Source organism: Phaenicophaeus curvirostris, chromosome 2, assembly GCF_032191515.1.
Source record: "Phaenicophaeus curvirostris isolate KB17595 chromosome 2, BPBGC_Pcur_1.0, whole genome shotgun sequence".
In the NCBI taxonomy this organism is placed as follows: domain Eukaryota; kingdom Metazoa; phylum Chordata; class Aves; order Cuculiformes; family Cuculidae; genus Phaenicophaeus; species Phaenicophaeus curvirostris.
The window spans coordinates 22,114,324-22,131,117 of record NC_091393.1 but is presented as its reverse complement, the minus strand read 5'-3'; the positions used below and the strand labels follow the sequence as shown (position 1 = coordinate 22,131,117).

Below are 16,794 nucleotides of genomic sequence, written 5' to 3'. Positions count from 1 at the left end.
CGGACAAAGGAAGAGTAGTTTCTGAAATGAGTGTAGGAAGTACTAAGCATGCTAGAGTGATTCAGTTCTGTAGTTTAAAGGAAAAAAAACCAAACAAGAAGTTCAAAGAAATGCCATTCACATAACTGCAGTTTCTGATTTTATCTAGGAAATGGTGTAATTTATTAAAAATTGTTATGCAAGATAGAAATAAAGCTCCAGTTTCATTTTTCTTTTTATGTAATCACTTAAAGAAATAGGAATGCCCTTACATATTATGTAACTTTGTTTGCTGCACACATGTGCTCTGCACATTTAGTAAATATTTACAACACTGACACTTGGTGCTCTGAGGGCCTTTAAACCTACCTTAGGGATGACCATCCTGTCTCTTAACCACATTCCTCCTGTCTCTTAACCACGTTCCTCCTGTCTTTTCTCACTTGCCATTCTAGAGCATCTCTGTCCAGGACAACTGTTGCATATGAGAAGATTTCTGGTAGAACATCAATGTTTGTAACTGTCACAGAATTTAGCAGCTACACACTGGCTGAGGAACACTTTCTGGGCAAGTATTAATTTTGGATAGTGTTAGGACAGGTTGGGATCTCTGCTGTGGAGCGTACTCCTGCTGTGTTTTCACAAAAGTATCCTGAAGTGGTTTTCTAAACTTCTAGTGAATTCTTGGTTAGTCATAGTAATAAAAATTCAGCAAAAGGAATGTATTTGTTTTAAAAAATAAGAAAATGTTAATAATATGAAAATGCAGTTATGGATCCTATGAAGACAAAGGATTAGAAACACATTTGTGAACATTGACATATATATATTATAATTAAAATAGAAAACCATCCCTATTTTAATTGTAATATTTGTTTTCAGAAATGTGGCATTGTAAAGTTTTTTTTATCTCCCTCTCTCAATTTAAACTGTGTTATCAGAGTCCTTTAATACTTGTGGGGGCAATGAGTGCCATTCTGACTCAAAAAATGCCTTTGAATTTGAGCATTCAGGTTTGGTGCATCTTTTGACTGCTGGACATTTGTTGCTGGACATACTTTTTTAAATAACTCAACTTTTTAGTGCTCTTTCTTTTTTATTCCCAAGAAGGAACCTTTGTTTTATTTTGGGAAAACACGTTAATTTCAGTTGTGTTTCATTTTTCTGTGAGAAGGAACAACAATGTGTATTGAAAGATTGGTGCTGAGGTAGCAAGACCTTGCACTTAAAGCCTGATTTATGATCTTGGGCATAAGATGCTCAAACTGAGATTGAAAATCTGTCTCGTAATGCAGATTCATAAGACTGTGTTTTCACCCTTTTTCCTGATAATGTTTGTTTTACTGCCTGTTCTTTTGCCAATTGGAGATGGAAAAGAGTGACATTCAGAGCACACACTCCAGCACCCAAAAAAAGAATAATAATAATAATTTAAAAAAATGTTGCTTATTTTCAAGAAAGGATTACAAATGATTAAATTTGAGTAGATGTCCAAAACTTGCTAACATCTTCCTGTTGCCCTGAGAAGCAAAACCCATGAGGGTATAGGCATGCAAACATGCTGCAAGTAGGTGAGGCTCTGACTGCTGAGGAAAAATGCCTGTGCAGTCTGGGAGCACAAAACAGTCCTGAAATTTGGGGAATCCAGTCAGTTATGGTCAAGACGACTTCTAATAAATCCTCACTGCTTCCAGTCGCTCATTCAGAGGCCTCTCTGGAAGAGAGGAGAGCTTTGATGAGATAAGAAGGGGCTGGAGAACAAGTCTTATGAGGAGCGGCTGAGAGAGCTGGGGGTGTTTAGCCTGGAGAAGAGGAGGCTGAGGGGAGACCTCATTGCTCTCTACAACTACCTGAAAGGAGGTTGTGGAGAGGAGGGAGCTGGGCTCTTCTCCCAAGTGACAGGGGACAGGACAAGAGGGAATGGCCTCAAGCTCCACCAGGGGAGGTTCAGGCTCAACATAAGGAAAAAATTTTTCACAGAAAGGGTCATTAGGCAATGAAACAGGCTGCCCAGGGAGGTGGTTGACTCGCTTTCCCTGGAGGTGTTTAAGGTGCGGGTGGACGAGGTACTGAGGGACATGGTTTAGAGATGGGTGGGAATGGTTGGATTCGATGATCCGGTGGGTCTCTTCCAACCTGGTGATTCTGTGATTCTATAAGAGTTGTCCAGTTTTCCTAGGGATGCCTACGTATTAATAGGTTTTTAATAACCATTTTGTCTTTCGGTCACCAGCTGCTTCTGGCGCCTGGGGTTGACTTGACTTGCGCCTTGGTCTGTCTTCTTCCATGGGGCTGCCAGACCCTCTCAGCCCATAGGTGGGAGTCAGGGAGAGTTAGCATCCTGTCTGCATTGCATGCCCATGCCCTCACCATGGATAAAGGGCTGGAATGGGTTCCTCTTCAGGCTGGGAAGACCTAGAATTGTGCATATCCTGCCAACTTTCATTAGTCCTTCTGAAACTGGGTCGTGAACCGGAGGATGTATGAGGCTAGAAAGAAAGCCTTCCCAAGGGAGGCTGGCTGTGTAACCTACTTGGTTGTGGTATTCACTGGTGAAGAAGACCTTGGCAGCCCCTCTTTGGCTTTTCTGGATCGTCCTTTAGAAGTGTTTCTTTATATTAACTTTCTAATGAGTCCTGGTGTGCAATTAGGATGCTTTTAATTACCCTGCTCACCCTATTGATGATTTTGAAGCAGGGGCTCTGAATTTTGCTGGTGTCTCTCTGCTCTGATCATTAAGAGAGAGCTTTACAGATGGCTTTCTTTAAAGATAAATTTTCATTTTGGGTAAAACACAGATTGTAGTCTGCGTGTAAAAAGTAAAACAAAATGTTCGTTCTGATGCAGTTCTGAAGGAGTTCTGCATAACTAATTTTAAGCAATAACTTTAATTAGCTCAAATTTTGAAAGTGACTTCCAGTTATTGGTTAGCATTTATCATGCTTATGTGCAAATATTTTCTGACATGGACTTTTTTCTTTCTTTCAGCCTTTCTTCCAACTTGTGAAGTTGCGGAAGCTTGGACTCAGTGATAATGAAATCCAGCGGCTCCCTCCAGAAATAGCGAATTTCATGCAGCTGGTGGAACTTGATTTGTCTCGAAACGGTAAGCTCCAGTGTTAATTTGCTTGATTCTGTGCCGTCCTATGGCAGGGTCTGTTAAACTGGGTTAGTAGGATTTTTCTGTCTTTGAAGTTGCAATCTATGCACTGCAGAATGCTCTTCCATGTAATTCATGGATTCGCCTGTAGTTCTACATGCAGAGGAGGGAAAGAACAGAGGAGAGTTGATGGTGGAAGTACGGTAATAAGATAATGCCTGACTGTAGTTCTGCTTTTCTGAGAGCCTGCTTTATTTTCCAATTTAAAGAATACCTTGCATGCTACTTCTGTATGTGCATCTGTCACAGTGTTGATTTCTTTCCCAAAGCTCTCTGAAATGCCTACCATTTAAGAAAAAAAAACACCCAAACCAACAGAAGTTGAAAGAAAAAAGCTCTTTTCTGTCCCCAAAAAAGGCTGCCAATGGGTTAGAAGTCCAAGTCTTTATCTCTGCTCTCCTCTTTACCTGTGATTAGCAAGAGGCAGAGTGCTGGTGGTACTGCTGGAAGCAGCAGCAGGCTGTCTGTCACCTGCAGAGATAAATTCAGAAAAGAATGCTTGGAGAAACTGTCTTTTAAAATGTGTTGTTGGAAACCACATTATCGTTCGGTTGTAATGTTTGCTGCTTCTGTTTTCCTGAGTTGTGATGGAGTGAAATGGAGTGAAAACATTTTTTTTTTTTTTTTACTTGTGGCCTGGTGAACTTACCAGTTCTGCGAGAAGTTTAGGGCCTGGTGAGTCACCTTTAAGCAGCCTTATGACCCAGTGATCTAGAAGCAGAAAATCTGTGTTACCAAATTAGAGCAGCTGTCAGCTATTTTTGCTTCCTTATAAGCAGTGGATATACACAAAATGCTCTCTGAGGTGTGATGGATGGGGTTGGAGAGAGCAATAACCTTGTTGCATAACCTTGTAAATAAGCAAGGGGTGTAACCAAATATTCAAGGGAAAAAATAGTGCAATAGGAAGCCTCTTTTTCTTTACAGTTTAGCGTCACATTGACCCTTTGCCACTGAAGAATATTCAATGGCCACTTTGCTTTCGTGTAACTATCTGAAATTTGCATCTTGGGTGATTTTAATGCCATCTTTATCCGACTGTATAATCGATGAAGCATAATGAGTCTGCAGGCATTTGCTGAAATATTTCTGTGAACCATATGATTTTATGCACATTTACAAAACCTTGTAAGAGAAAGAAAACTGAAAAAAAACCAAATCTGAGCTACGAAATCCACATTATTTAAAACATTTTAGAAATACACACAGAGTAATTGACACAGTGTGTTGGTTACTGACTTTGTCTGTGTTGGGTGCTGTCTGTGACAGACCTTGTACAAAAAGGAACACTCTGGCTTAGTAATTCTCTTGGCAAATGAATAACTAGCTGCAAAAGAACTGATGGATCAGAGCCATGTGAACTCTCGTCGGCCTGACTTGGAAGTTGGCTTGAGAGCTCAACTGTAACGAGAACAGATGGTGTGAACATTTATGGTTGGGTACATGCATGCGTGTCATTAGAAGTTACTGCACAGGGAAGTTTTTTTTTCAAGTGATGGGTTGGACTAGTGCAGGTAGCTGGGAGCAGTTGCTTCCCTATGTTCAAGGTTCTGAGATAATCACCTATTTTACTGCATTGCTTTCTCTTCTCTTGTGGTTCATTGCAGAAGTTGACTGATACTGCTTCCCTCTGCTTAATCATATCAAAATTACTGCAAGACTTGACTCTTGAAATGAAAAACGCACTGTGCGAGGTGATGCAGGGAGGTCACGGCAGAAGATGACTGATGTTACTTTCTGCTGTTTGGTCATGTTGTGGTTGTCTCATAACTCCTCAAATTAAAATGCAAAATACACACCATCTGGGTTCCTGCAGGGGTAATTCTCACATAAGATTTTGGAGATTTACAGTATTTTCTTTTCCTAGCTTTGTATTTTGAACAATATGTCAGATTCTCAACCTGCCGAAGTTTTCTCCTGTTCAGTGGTTTGCACTCCATCATTTTTTGTTTTTCTAACTACCAAAGTACTTAGAAAAAAAAAATAGGAACTCTTTGTGTTCCTTTCAGGCAGAGAAAAATAGCCCAGCTTTTCAAAACGCAGTCTGCTGCATGAATAGGAAAGCGTGATGGTGACATCTGAACTTGGGAAATAAGAGATCATTGTTCTGTGATTTTTGTTGTTTTAGCTGTCTGATTTGGTGCACTAATTGCTTTCAGTTCTGGCCATTCTGTTTCCTCAAGAGCTCAAAAATGCAAATATAAATTCATTTAATGTTCTGTGTAGAGGAATAGCCCTTTATATTTTAACCTTTTATCACAGGGGGAGGAGGAAAGGGCTTGAATAAACAAAGTACTTCAGTTTCCCTCATAATGAAATGGTAACATGCCTTCCTTTCTCATACTTTCTAATCCTTTGGTCATATGATCTTTGAGGCTCCGTGAGATGGTGGGTGTATTGTATGGCTGGACGTGGATGCACTTCCAGGCTGCAGTGGCCAGCAATCTCAAAAATGTTCAAGCAGGTGTAAACTTGATGCTTCTGTGATTTTGAGTGTATGTGAGAGAAGACTGGGGACAGTAAGATGCTCTGCCTTAGTGATGCAGAAGAAGGATTTGGGGAAGGGTAGGAGCCATATAGTATTATTTTTTTTCCTGGATTATTTGCATGTTGATGCCATTTCTTATTCCTCTGCAAGACCATGTGTTTATGCAGATTTCCTAGGAAGCATCCCCACTGTGCTTTTGTAGTCTGGCTGAGGCTGTTATTTGAGCAGAGGTTGAATGGATAAATCAGGGATGGAAATATCAGGGCAGGGAAGCTGTGCTAAGAAAACAGCATAATGATGGTGAACACTTTGAAGGTTATTTGGCAGTGCAGTTTCTCTCTGCCCCTTGGTCTTAGGTTGTTCAAAAAGCTGTTGTACTAGTTCTGAGGCTAAAGAAAACAGACTTGTAGGATTTCAACAGTGGATGCCTCAGCTTTTGTGTTGTTGGCAAAGCGTGTCTGAGGCTCTGAGTATTCCCTGTGGCATCTTCTGAGATAGATGCTCAATGGCTACGTGTCTGAAACTACTGCTGGTTCCCTCAGACTGCCTAAGCTTGAGTCTTTTCCTGGATTCTCATATCGCTGGTGAATTCTGCAAGGACTCTGGGTTGCTGAAGTGTCCTTGTCTGATGTCCTTGAACTTTGGGTAGGACTCCTGTGGTTTGCGTTGAGTTTCAGCACAAGTCTTTGCTCTTCATGGTAGAGGAGAGGTTATTCTCTAGACACAGTTAGAAGCACCCGTGTGGTATTTTTTTTTCTCCATAGCACTTGGAAACTCTCTGGGAGAAGTCTCAAAAGTCTGTGACTTAGAATAAAAGTACAATCTCCAAAGGAAGAAAGATGTGCTCTTTTTCAGCGTTTTTTTTCCTTGCATCTTGGCTGGCACTTCATTGAGCCTCACATTCTCCCACAGTGAAGGCAACTTGTTTAAGAACCCTGGGAATTGTTGCAGGCCACTGCCCATACTGCTCATCCCACAGAGGTTTCCTCCAGTGAATCCCTCCCCCCTTTTCTTCTCTGCAAACCCTGGAGGCTGAATTCTTAGAGCTTAGTGCCCTGCCACCCCAGATTCATTAAAATGTTAATGGCTTTTCTTGTTCTGTAGCTTCTTCCAGACAGGAGGGGTAATGCATAAAGTTTCTGTAGTTAATGTAAAGCATGCTGGTATTTGAGATTATGTATGCTACGTAGGTATGCTGCATTCTTGCAATCCTGGTGCATTCCTTTTTAGTCTCCTATTCTCCAAGAAGAAGGCTTTTTGTTTGCCTTTGACAAGTATTAAATCCTGCAGATTCCATTGATATACTTTTGTCATGATATTGCTCACTCCTTATAATGCCTTGAAGGTGTCAATTTAATTTTATTTGAAAGAAATTGCTACCCCCTACCCCTCACCTCCCCTAAAACAGATGTTGAAGTCTGGATTTTATTTATTTATTTTTTTTTAGTGTCCTGTACCTTTTCCAGTCTCTGACAGGTTGTCAGCAGATTGTTTCATTCAATTCTTTTAGGGTAAGAAGAAAATCACTGTGAGCTTTCACACTGGACAGTGGCTGCTAGGTATTGGGCATTGGGGTGGCTTTTATATCCTTCCCAGCTGCAGGCGTGACATTTGAACCATCCCACCGTCTACCCCCTTCTCAGATGAAGACTAATTCTCTTGCGTATGTAGGGGATGAGCCTCTTGCGCTTCTCTGTCTGCCTAAAGATAGCTGTGTCTCTGTGATAAAAGCTTGGTAGGCTTCTCTGCTTCTATTTTTCTTGTTTCTATTGAACGTATCTACCAAGGGCTTGGTCATGCAAGCCCATAGTATCAATATAGTTTCTGTGTACTGTCAGATTTACGCTGTCTGATTTGCGCTGTAGTGGTTCTCTGTGGCTGGCAAGCAGATAAGGGATTTCAAATTAACTGCTCCTCCATGGAAGTGCTCTGTATCTTACATTTTAGTCTGGTGTCTGAGCCCCGAGTCTCCAAAGAGTCAAAAAGATGCAAATGTACATGCAATGGGAGAATTAAATGGATTTTGATAATTTCATAGATGGATTATACTGGTTCTGTTGCTACTCCACTTTCAGTGGAGCTGAGATCTGTTATTTCGTGAACTGAAGACCTATGGGTTTGCTGTGGCATCTATTGTGTGGGCAGATCTTTTTAAGCCATTCCCTCTTGTCCTGTCCCCTGTCACTTAGGAGAAGAGGCCAGCTCCCTCCTCTCCACAACTTCCTTTTAGGCAGTTGTAGAGAGCAATGAGGTCTCCCCTCAGCCTCCTCTTCTCCAGGCTAAATAATAATAATAATAATGATAATAAAAAAAAAAATGCAGTTATTCTGGGCATAAATATTATGACATCAGAATATTGTCATTCCAAAATCCTCTCCCAACACAGTTGCCACAAGGTAAATATGCTGTCATTTATGTGAATGATTTCACAAAACCTTAAATAAGCTACTTCAGGATTACCCTAGCAGTAGAAATGGTTCTTTGGAAGCATGTGAATAGTTAACACCACCTTGGTGTAAGGAGAGAGCTGCTGCTGTGCAAGGTTGATGGTCTGAGTAATGTCCAAGATTTTGGAGGTCAGTCTTCGGGAGCTGTAGGCCAGTAGCTGAAATGCTCAATGAGCCTTGTTTTTACCTTTTCCTTGCTTCTAAAATGGATTGTAGTTGCAGATGTAGTAACTGTTATTTTGTTTAGTCTTAAGTTATCAGGGTACTTCCAGAAATCAAGAGCGATGATATTTAACTGTTCTACTTCCAGTTGCAGGTGGTTTGATAGTGTGACTTTTTATTTGAAGTGTTTATTCTCTTTAGCTGCTTTACAGCCTAATTAATATTTTCTTTAGAGATCTTAGTCATACTTAGGACGCTGCATTCTTTGTGTATTGTGTGATAGGTACATTTTATTCATTTAAAGCTTCCTTAGAAGGCTGGGTGAGCATGTGGCAGCTGACCTGCAGAGCATCATCGGTCCATGCTACTGAGGAGTGGTGTGTAATCTTCCCTTTGCTGTCTGGGGCTTCGACTCGTTTGTTTGTATCGCTGCGTGCACAGCAATGCTTTCCTTTTTAATTTGGCCATCTGCTCTCAAAGATGTACCCGTCATCCATACTATAGGATTACCTCCCTTCTGCCCATAAAATTGGGTAGAGTGTCTCCCTTTTCCTCTCCTCCCATCGAAGGCAGGAAATCCAGTGTTTACAAACTAGAAATACTGACAGAGGAAAGGCTTGAACACTTGCTTCAGTTCAGCCTAAGCTGGCGACCCAGCTATTTTACAGTGAGGACATAAGCTAATTAGGCAGAAGCACTCTAAGTCTTCTGATCCTGTCCTGCAGCCCTGCATGGGCTCCACTTTCTCACTAAACAGCCGCTGCCTTTTGCCCCGTGCTTTACCCTCGGATCTGGCTATCCACGTCTGCTGCACTTGAGCAGCGTCTGAGCAGAGACCTCCTTCATGAAATCTTATTCATCTCTGCCTGCCACCAGCTGTCGTGACATGAATGTGCTGGTACAAGTCTGGGTGTAAACAGCAAAACCCAGAATGCTGAGAAATAAAGACAAATTGACACTTTTCTTGCTCCGTGAGCGTGAAAAAAAAACTTAAACCCTGTAAGCTATGCAGTGGTACAGTTGGCAAATGCATCTTTTTTGTTAACGCATACAACTGCTGGATGTTGCTTGTTCACCTTCTGAACTGATTTGTGTCCAGGTGAGCATTTACAGGCAAACAAGAATTGCCCTTCTAAGTCCTCAATGGACACATCTTACCTGGTATAAGAAAGCATCCCGTACTTCTGTAGCCCTCATTGTGAACACCTGAAAACCATGGGACATCCCAGCAAAGACTTGTTGTGGTCTGTTTGGTGGTAGAACACTACTGCAGGTGATCTCAAGGTTTTTTTTTTGTGTTACTGAAAGCAAAGCTCCCTTGTTACAAATATGGAGATAGAATTTTTCACTCTTTTAGATGGTTGCTTGCTAGCAGTTGTCTTGAGTGATTGGGACAATTTCTGTTTGTTTGTTGACACATCTGATTTCTAATGTCATATATTTTCGAAGAAAGAAGCACATACTGCAAATTGCTTTTAGATTCTGGAGCGCTGAAGAATTTCACAGATGTGTAGGAATTCCTGTTCACTTTGAATGAATGATCTAACAGTTGAAATTTGTGAATCTGTGTCACTAAAATGAAGTTGATGTTGGTAAGTTGGAGGAGGAGGTTACCTTTTTATGCAGCAGGAGAAGTAAGGTGAGAGAGAAAAGACTGGACCACATCACTGAGCAAGGCTCACCAGGGAGGGCAAAGAAGAAGCAGTAAGTGCCGACTGTGATTGGGAAAGAGAAGATAAGTGAAATCTCATGATGGAATAATCTAATTAGAGAAGTTTAGAAGGTGTTATTTTTAAATGGCTTACAGAAAAGTGGATTTTTCCATCATGGTATATCCTGCTAGATTTAACTGTTTTTTTCTAAGGGAACTTGGCTGACGTACTTGTGTGCACATCTAGCAACCGTGTCTGGCTTCATCCAGCTTTAAAAGAAGACTATGGATTTTGAAGGGTTTTATGTTTGGGTTTAGGAGTGGTTTTGTTTGTTTTTTTTTTTTAATGAGCTTTTTATTTATTTATTTTTTTAAAAGCAGCAGGACAAGTTGGAGTCAGAAACCTTTGGCCTGCTGTAATACTAGCCAAAGCATTAAACATCAGCCAATTCATATGGGAGTGACATAAAATAAATACTTCATTTTCTGGATAATCTAGATTAGAGATCATAAAATGACAATCTGCAAACAGGTGTTGGTATCCGAGCAGTAGCTTGGGTTTTGGTTTCTTTTTCTGTTGGGAATGTTAGATGTCATGACTATGAAGTTTTGAAGAATCGGTCCAATAAATCTGTAATTTTGCTGTTAAAATACGTAATCCGCTTTCTGTTATCTACGGCTTTGTTGGTAGAATACTAGTTTTTACTTCTTTTTTTTCTGCTTCTCAGACTCTTAGTTTTTCCTGCTAGCCTCTATGTCTCCTACCTTTTTAAACTCTTCATTGGCATGTATCAGTAAAAAGGTAGAAGACCTAAATTCCTTGCTGAGCTTGGGCTCTTCCACTTAATTCACCTGGAACTATTGTTTCCTTGTGATTTGATCTTTGAGTTTCACCCTTCACCCCCCACTTCTTTTTCCTCCTGTTTCTAATTTACAGCTCCTGGTCCTCTATTACTGCTTCTTCCTGCTGCTGACAGTCTGTTGATTTACCACATGCTGTCTGTTCAAAACCCAGCTTGTTTTTTACGTCCCTGCAGTTTTCTTTCCAGTAGATTGCCTAATATTCATGAAATTCAGTTTTGTGGGGATTTTTTCCCCTGCTTCTCTCCTCCCTTGGAAAAGGGATGTAACCAGAAGCAATGAGGAGGAGGAATGAGATGCGTACCTTGCTTCGGTTTCTTGTTAATTATACAGTAAGGGATTTAGTTGAGAAAAGCAACCTGAAACTGTTTGTGAATTTTCCTTAAAGTTGTAAAGATGGTTCTTAAAGAGCCATATCTCCTGTATTTCCTCAACCTCAGGGTTCGAAGAGAAAGATGTTACAACCTGTACAAGAGCCCCTTAATCTCAATAGGCTTTGCAAGCACCCTGTGACTCCTGTCACATTGTGCCCCAGAAAAACTGTAGTTTATCTAAAGAGGTTGATTACTGCAGCCTTTGGGGCTAGCAGCAAAACCTTCAGGTTTCTAGAAAAAAAGGCTGTTTGGTCATTATGTATGTCATGATTCTAATGTGGAAATGGAGGGAGAGGAGGAGTGACCCTCCTCCATCCCTCTTCCCTGCAGAGACAGAACCTCTGGGAGCTGCACTTGGCTGCTTTGGGGACAGTAGAGAGATGAGGTGGTGGTGGCATCTGTGGGATGACAGCCTCCTCAGCTGTGCTTTGCAGCTGAAGAGCCGTTCTTAAAGGCAAACAAATATTTGACCACAAATTCTTTCTTTTAAGATGTTTGACTGATCAGGTACTTGCCTCCTCCTCTGTTCAAAAGGTGGAGGAGTTGGAGAGCAGGGTGGGAGAGCTTTCCCAAGGGCAAGCATCTCAGAGACCCCTCTGGTGGGTGGCACAGAGGGAAACTCTGCAGAAGTGGGAAGAGAACCTCTAGACTCCTGAATGACTTGAGCACTGCAGTGTTTAATGCATTATTGGACTTTTTGTGTGTGTATGTGTCATATACTCTAGTAGGTATTGTATATTATATATGTGAGAAGTGATGGGGAAAATTCTTCTGCGTATTGAATTGGATAGATGAGATCTGGTGTGCTTCTGATTCTCTCTCTCCTGAGGGATTATGCTGCAGGAATTCACAGTCTTTGAGTCTGGAATGGGCTTCCTGGGTATGCATTTGGTATGAACTAATGAACTGCTTAATATGTTAACGAATCATTAATCATTACGTGGTTAATGTGTTTTGCCTGTGTTGTGTGTGCCTGGTGTGGGCCTCCTATGGCTGTCTAGATCAGGACTGTTTGGTTGACTTTTGCTGGAATTTATGGCGTAAGCCGGCTCCAACCCTCCTAAACTACAGTGCTCTATGATGTCTTCATAGCTGGAAAATATGACAGCATCCAGTAGTTGTTTCCTGAAAGACTCTTGAACATTGTAAATCTCCCCTAGGAATGTGATATATCTGAGACTTCAGCTAAGTTCTTGTAAAAAAAGTCTTTACTTCGAGCTAGAGTGTTTGAGTAGCTTTGGTCTGATAGCCCTCTCACAGTCTAGAACCTTCCCAGCCATCGCTGTCTTGATTTGGGATTGGAGGTTATGTTCACTGTTGTAGAATGTGTAAAGGATGCTGGCTGTGAAGCCTTTGGGTAGGCAAAAAAAACATTGTCAGTTCTTGAAATTTGAAATACAGTGCTGTAAAAACATGCAGGATGAAAAGTTTTATCAGTTTAAAATTAAGGCTGTCTTCTCCACCCTCATGGCCCTGAAAAAGGAGGAAAGTGGGAGATGAAAATTGAGAGATGTCACTGTTGTAAAAATCTTCAACGAAAAATAGATCAGCACCAAACAAAAGGATTTTTAGAAGTAATTTTCTCGTTCAGACAGTACAGAATTCCTTAGTGTCAAACATACCTCTTAAGTTGCTTGTACAAGACTTGCTAGATCGTTAGCAAATTCTTGTGCAAACTAGAATGATAAATATCTGAAGAGTATTTTGAATAGGAGGGGGGAGTATGCCCTCTTATATACATGACTGCCAAGCTTAATTGTCATCCACTTCTGCTGGCACGAATTCTTTTTGCTGCCAGCGTATTTGTATTGTCATACGTCACAGGGCTTATGCTTGGTTTATGGCTTTATTATTAGCAATGCTGCACAATCTGTATGCCAGAACATCTGGGGCATCGTGTAAATGTAGGGAATTCGTCAGTGTGTAGCATTAGAAGAATCCTAGATATTTAAGCAGGATTTGAGCTGGTTATCCAGCAGTGGCAAGAAAAGCATTCAACCTTACTGCTGCTGATACTGGCAGAGATGTACATGTTAATGTCTGTAATGAAGTCGAGTAGTCAACAAAAATGATGAAAACTGCTTAACTCATCAAGAGACAGAAGGACTTCTTTATGTGTTTTAATACTGTTGCATTTTGGTTTATTATGTCAATACTTCTCTTATAGACCATCTCTGCTGTAATAATCATTGCAGATTTCTTGTTGTATACTAAAATGCTCCTTGCCTGTTCACTTCTGAGTTTATTTATTCAATGCAGTGTTATCTTGTGATAAGTATTTGCTCATAACTCGGTTCTGTTTTGCCAGAGAACTCTAAGATGCCTTACAAATAAAGTGAGTTATACTTAAACCTTGTTGAATGTAGCAAATGTGTAATGATCCTCAGTTCAAATAGTTGCACTAAATTTTTGTCTGTCCAGTTAGGTGGAGGAGAAAAAAGAATCGGATAAAGAAGTAGTATCAATGCAGGGAGGAAAACAAACTTTATGTTTAGCTTTGTTTTGCAAGTAGAAGTGGAATTTCCCTTCTTTTCCTTGTGCCAGTTACTGTTTTATTGAAGATTTTTGCTCATGGTAGTGACTTCAAAGTATGGAATATTTGGGCTGGGATATCTAGTCTGGAATATCTAGGCTGGGAAAGCACATCTCGTTTTCAGAACAGATTTTATAATCTACAAATGCATCCAAAGTCTAAGCAGTGCCTATGTTGTGTTATTTCAATTAGTATCTTACGCTGGTGTAATTTTTACTTAGCTCAGATACTTGTTGGCGTTTACAGATAATACACAGGACTTGTAACATAAAGAGGTATTCAAATAGTTTTGTTGAGAAGACTTCTTTTTTTGATTTTTTTTTTCCATCATACAGAAGTAGAAGAGAAATTATTTGCAGTATGGCAATGAACTATGTATCGATCAAGGAATTTGGGAGCACAGTTAATTTTGGAAACTTTGTCTTTAAGGATTTGAGTTTCTTCTCCTTTAGATGTTACATTCTTGTGTGTGTCTATGTATATATTTAATTTATTTCCAGACAAATTAGGGTAGTAACTTATAGTTGAACTTCAATTTTTGTGAGACTTTTTGTTTGGTTTTTGTATGGGGGAATGATTCACACACAGAGAAAGTGTGTATCTCTGTATGAAAGGGGTTTGTGTGTACACATATACATGTATAAAAGTTGTGGACACTCTTCTGGTTCCAAAGAAAAGAGTTATTCTAAGCCTTCAGAAGCTTTAAAATATTGATGTGCCTTTTATGACTCTTCTAGCTAGTTATGCAGGGAAGGATGATATGAAGACTGGATGGTGGATGATGCACTACTTGCTGCTGGTTAGCACAGCCTGGTTTCAGCGTTTGTCATTGCTGTAATGCAAGACAGAAGTAACAATGCACATAGGACTTCAATAATCCTGTAGTACAAATTCAGCCTTCTGCAGGTGGCCCTTAATCACAGAGGACTGGAATGTGTAAAACTTTCCTGTTTGTAAATGCAGTTCTGATTTCGTTTTGATTTTATATATATTTCTATGCAGGGAAAGGGAAGGTTTCCATTTCTGTGTACTGTTTGTATTTCTTACAAAGCCCTTTCAAAAGTGAATGCTTCTACATGAATGTTTAGATAAAAAAAATAGTAGTAGTTTTGGTCATTTATTTTGCCAAACAGAGCAATCTCCTTGCAATGATCGTCAGTGCTTTTTCTTTCTGGAGTGTTAGTGACAGACAAATGCTTTTAAGTACTTAGAGTAGGGTGAGAATGTATCACGTTGTATCACAGAATGTGTTAAGGTCATCGTATAATCAGGCAATCTTAATAAGACTTTCTTCTCAGTTGCTCAGATGCCCCTTTTCAGACCTGTTTGTCCCTTCCATTTGAGAGGAATAAAGTGTGAGGTTTTGTCACCTGAATTGTTGTCAGCAGAGGCGCTTGTGAATGTGACACTTCAAATGTCCTTGATTTAAGTTTGAGAGCATGGTGGCTCCTGCAGTAGCTTCATGGCTGCTTCTGAAGTCCTTCATGGAGGATCTCCTTGTTTACTGTTTCTTTGCCGTGTTGTGCTGGATTTGGGCTTGTGAATGAGATGAAACTCATGAAGAGATCTGAAGATCCTGACCACAAGGCTTGGTTGCTCTCTGGCCCGAGATCCTCTGCACAGGGTCCCAAATTGTGGCCCCTGCGTCTCTCTGTCCTTTGTGCCAGACTGATGTCCTGCCATGTGGTCTGTTCTTTCTGTGAGGCAAGCTGCCACAGGGGAGGCTCTCTTAATCCTGGTTTGGGGACACCGTGTCCCTTCTAACCTCAAAGGTCTCACCTAATGTTTCACCCTGAATTTATCTCATTGCTGTTGGCTTTCTGGGAAGGGATAACTGTCTCCCCACAAATACCAAAGCTGTTACAAAGGAGCAGGTGGGTAAGAACATAGAAAACATCTCTTATGGGACTTAGTCTCTAAAGTCACATGTTCCGTTTTATGGGATAACTACTGCTGTTGATGGGCCTTAAGATCTGTGTAGATTTAAAAGTAGCTTAGTCTCCTACACCAAATTTATTGTTTGTGCTGTGCACACTGCTCCATGCAGACTTCACCCTAGGTTGCTTTGTTTGCTGTTGTGGAAGCACAGCTTGGTTGTTTGATACCTTACACATTGGGTATTCACCCTTCTCATTCAATATTTGATATTTAGTAACAGTGATATCCATTCTGAATATGCTGTGCGTTCCTGGGTTTAGTGGCTAGAGCATTCCAGTAGCTCTGGCCTCAAGCTGTGCCAGGCAAGGTTCAGACTGGATATTAGGGAAAAAATTTGCACAGAATGGGTCATTGGACACTGGAACAGGCTGCCCAGGGAGGTAGTGGAGTCACCATCCCTGGAGGTGTTTAAAAGATGGCTAGACGAGGTGTTCAGGGACATGGTTTAGTGGCAGATAGGAATGGTTGGACTCAGTGATCCGGTGGGTCTCTTCCAACCTGGTGATTCTGTGATTCTATGAAACTACTTGCAGTATTACAAACTGTTCCTTCATGTACCCTGTCAGTTTTCAAAACTGTGCCTGGTGAATGTACTGGAAACTCTGAGGTTTGTGATGAAAGAGTTATTTGCTTCCATTCCAACAGGAAGAACCTCCTGGAATGGAATGAAACCCATTTGGGTGCCCATCTCCCTTCTTCCCTCCAGCCCTTCACACTCGTGTAGGAAACTGAAGAAGATTCCTAAGAGGAGGCTCCTCTACTGCCCTTTTGTAGATCATTCACAGCTGGTGACCTGTGGGTTTGAAAGATGTTCTTGCTAGCTCTGAGTTCAATTCTGAGCTGGGAATCATTCAGAATAGATACATTTGCTCAGATTACCTGGCAAGAGGTGAACCGTATGGTATTTTCCTCCCTCCTCTACTCCTCTCCCCATTGCACTGCTTCTGGGAAGAAAAGCTGAATTAAATACATAGGTACTCGATTCTGAGTTACTCAGCAATGTCAGAGAGACCTAATTTTCAACTATTTTTCAATGTGTTTAGATCAGTGATGGCTGCTGAGGTCAGTGGTGTCACTTGCATAAGGAGAATCTATGAAGGTGTTTCCTGAAGTATTCTTCGTGATAAGAACAGCAGGAAGGGGTGATGGAGTAGATGTAATGCTCTTTACAAAAAATGGGAATAGGAAGAAGCTTAGAGGA

The 16,794-nt window shown here is 40.8% G+C and overlaps 2 protein-coding genes across 5 annotated transcripts in view; one reads left to right on the top strand and one right to left on the bottom strand.

Annotated features, from left to right (window-relative positions):
- The window catches only part of KLHL31 (kelch like family member 31), a 243,792-nt gene that overhangs the window by 85,655 nt on the left and 141,343 nt on the right, over nucleotides 1-16,794 (bottom strand). The window lies entirely within an intron of this gene.
- LRRC1 (leucine rich repeat containing 1) overlaps nucleotides 1-16,794 on the top strand; it is a 102,846-nt gene that overhangs the window by 14,637 nt on the left and 71,415 nt on the right. For all 4 annotated transcript variants that reach the window (XM_069851512.1, XM_069851510.1, XM_069851511.1 and 1 more), the window contains exon 2: nucleotides 2,968-3,085. In XM_069851512.1, coding sequence (XP_069707613.1) covers nucleotides 2,968-3,085 — 118 coding nt within the window. The remainder of the gene's footprint in view (nucleotides 1-2,967; nucleotides 3,086-16,794) is intronic.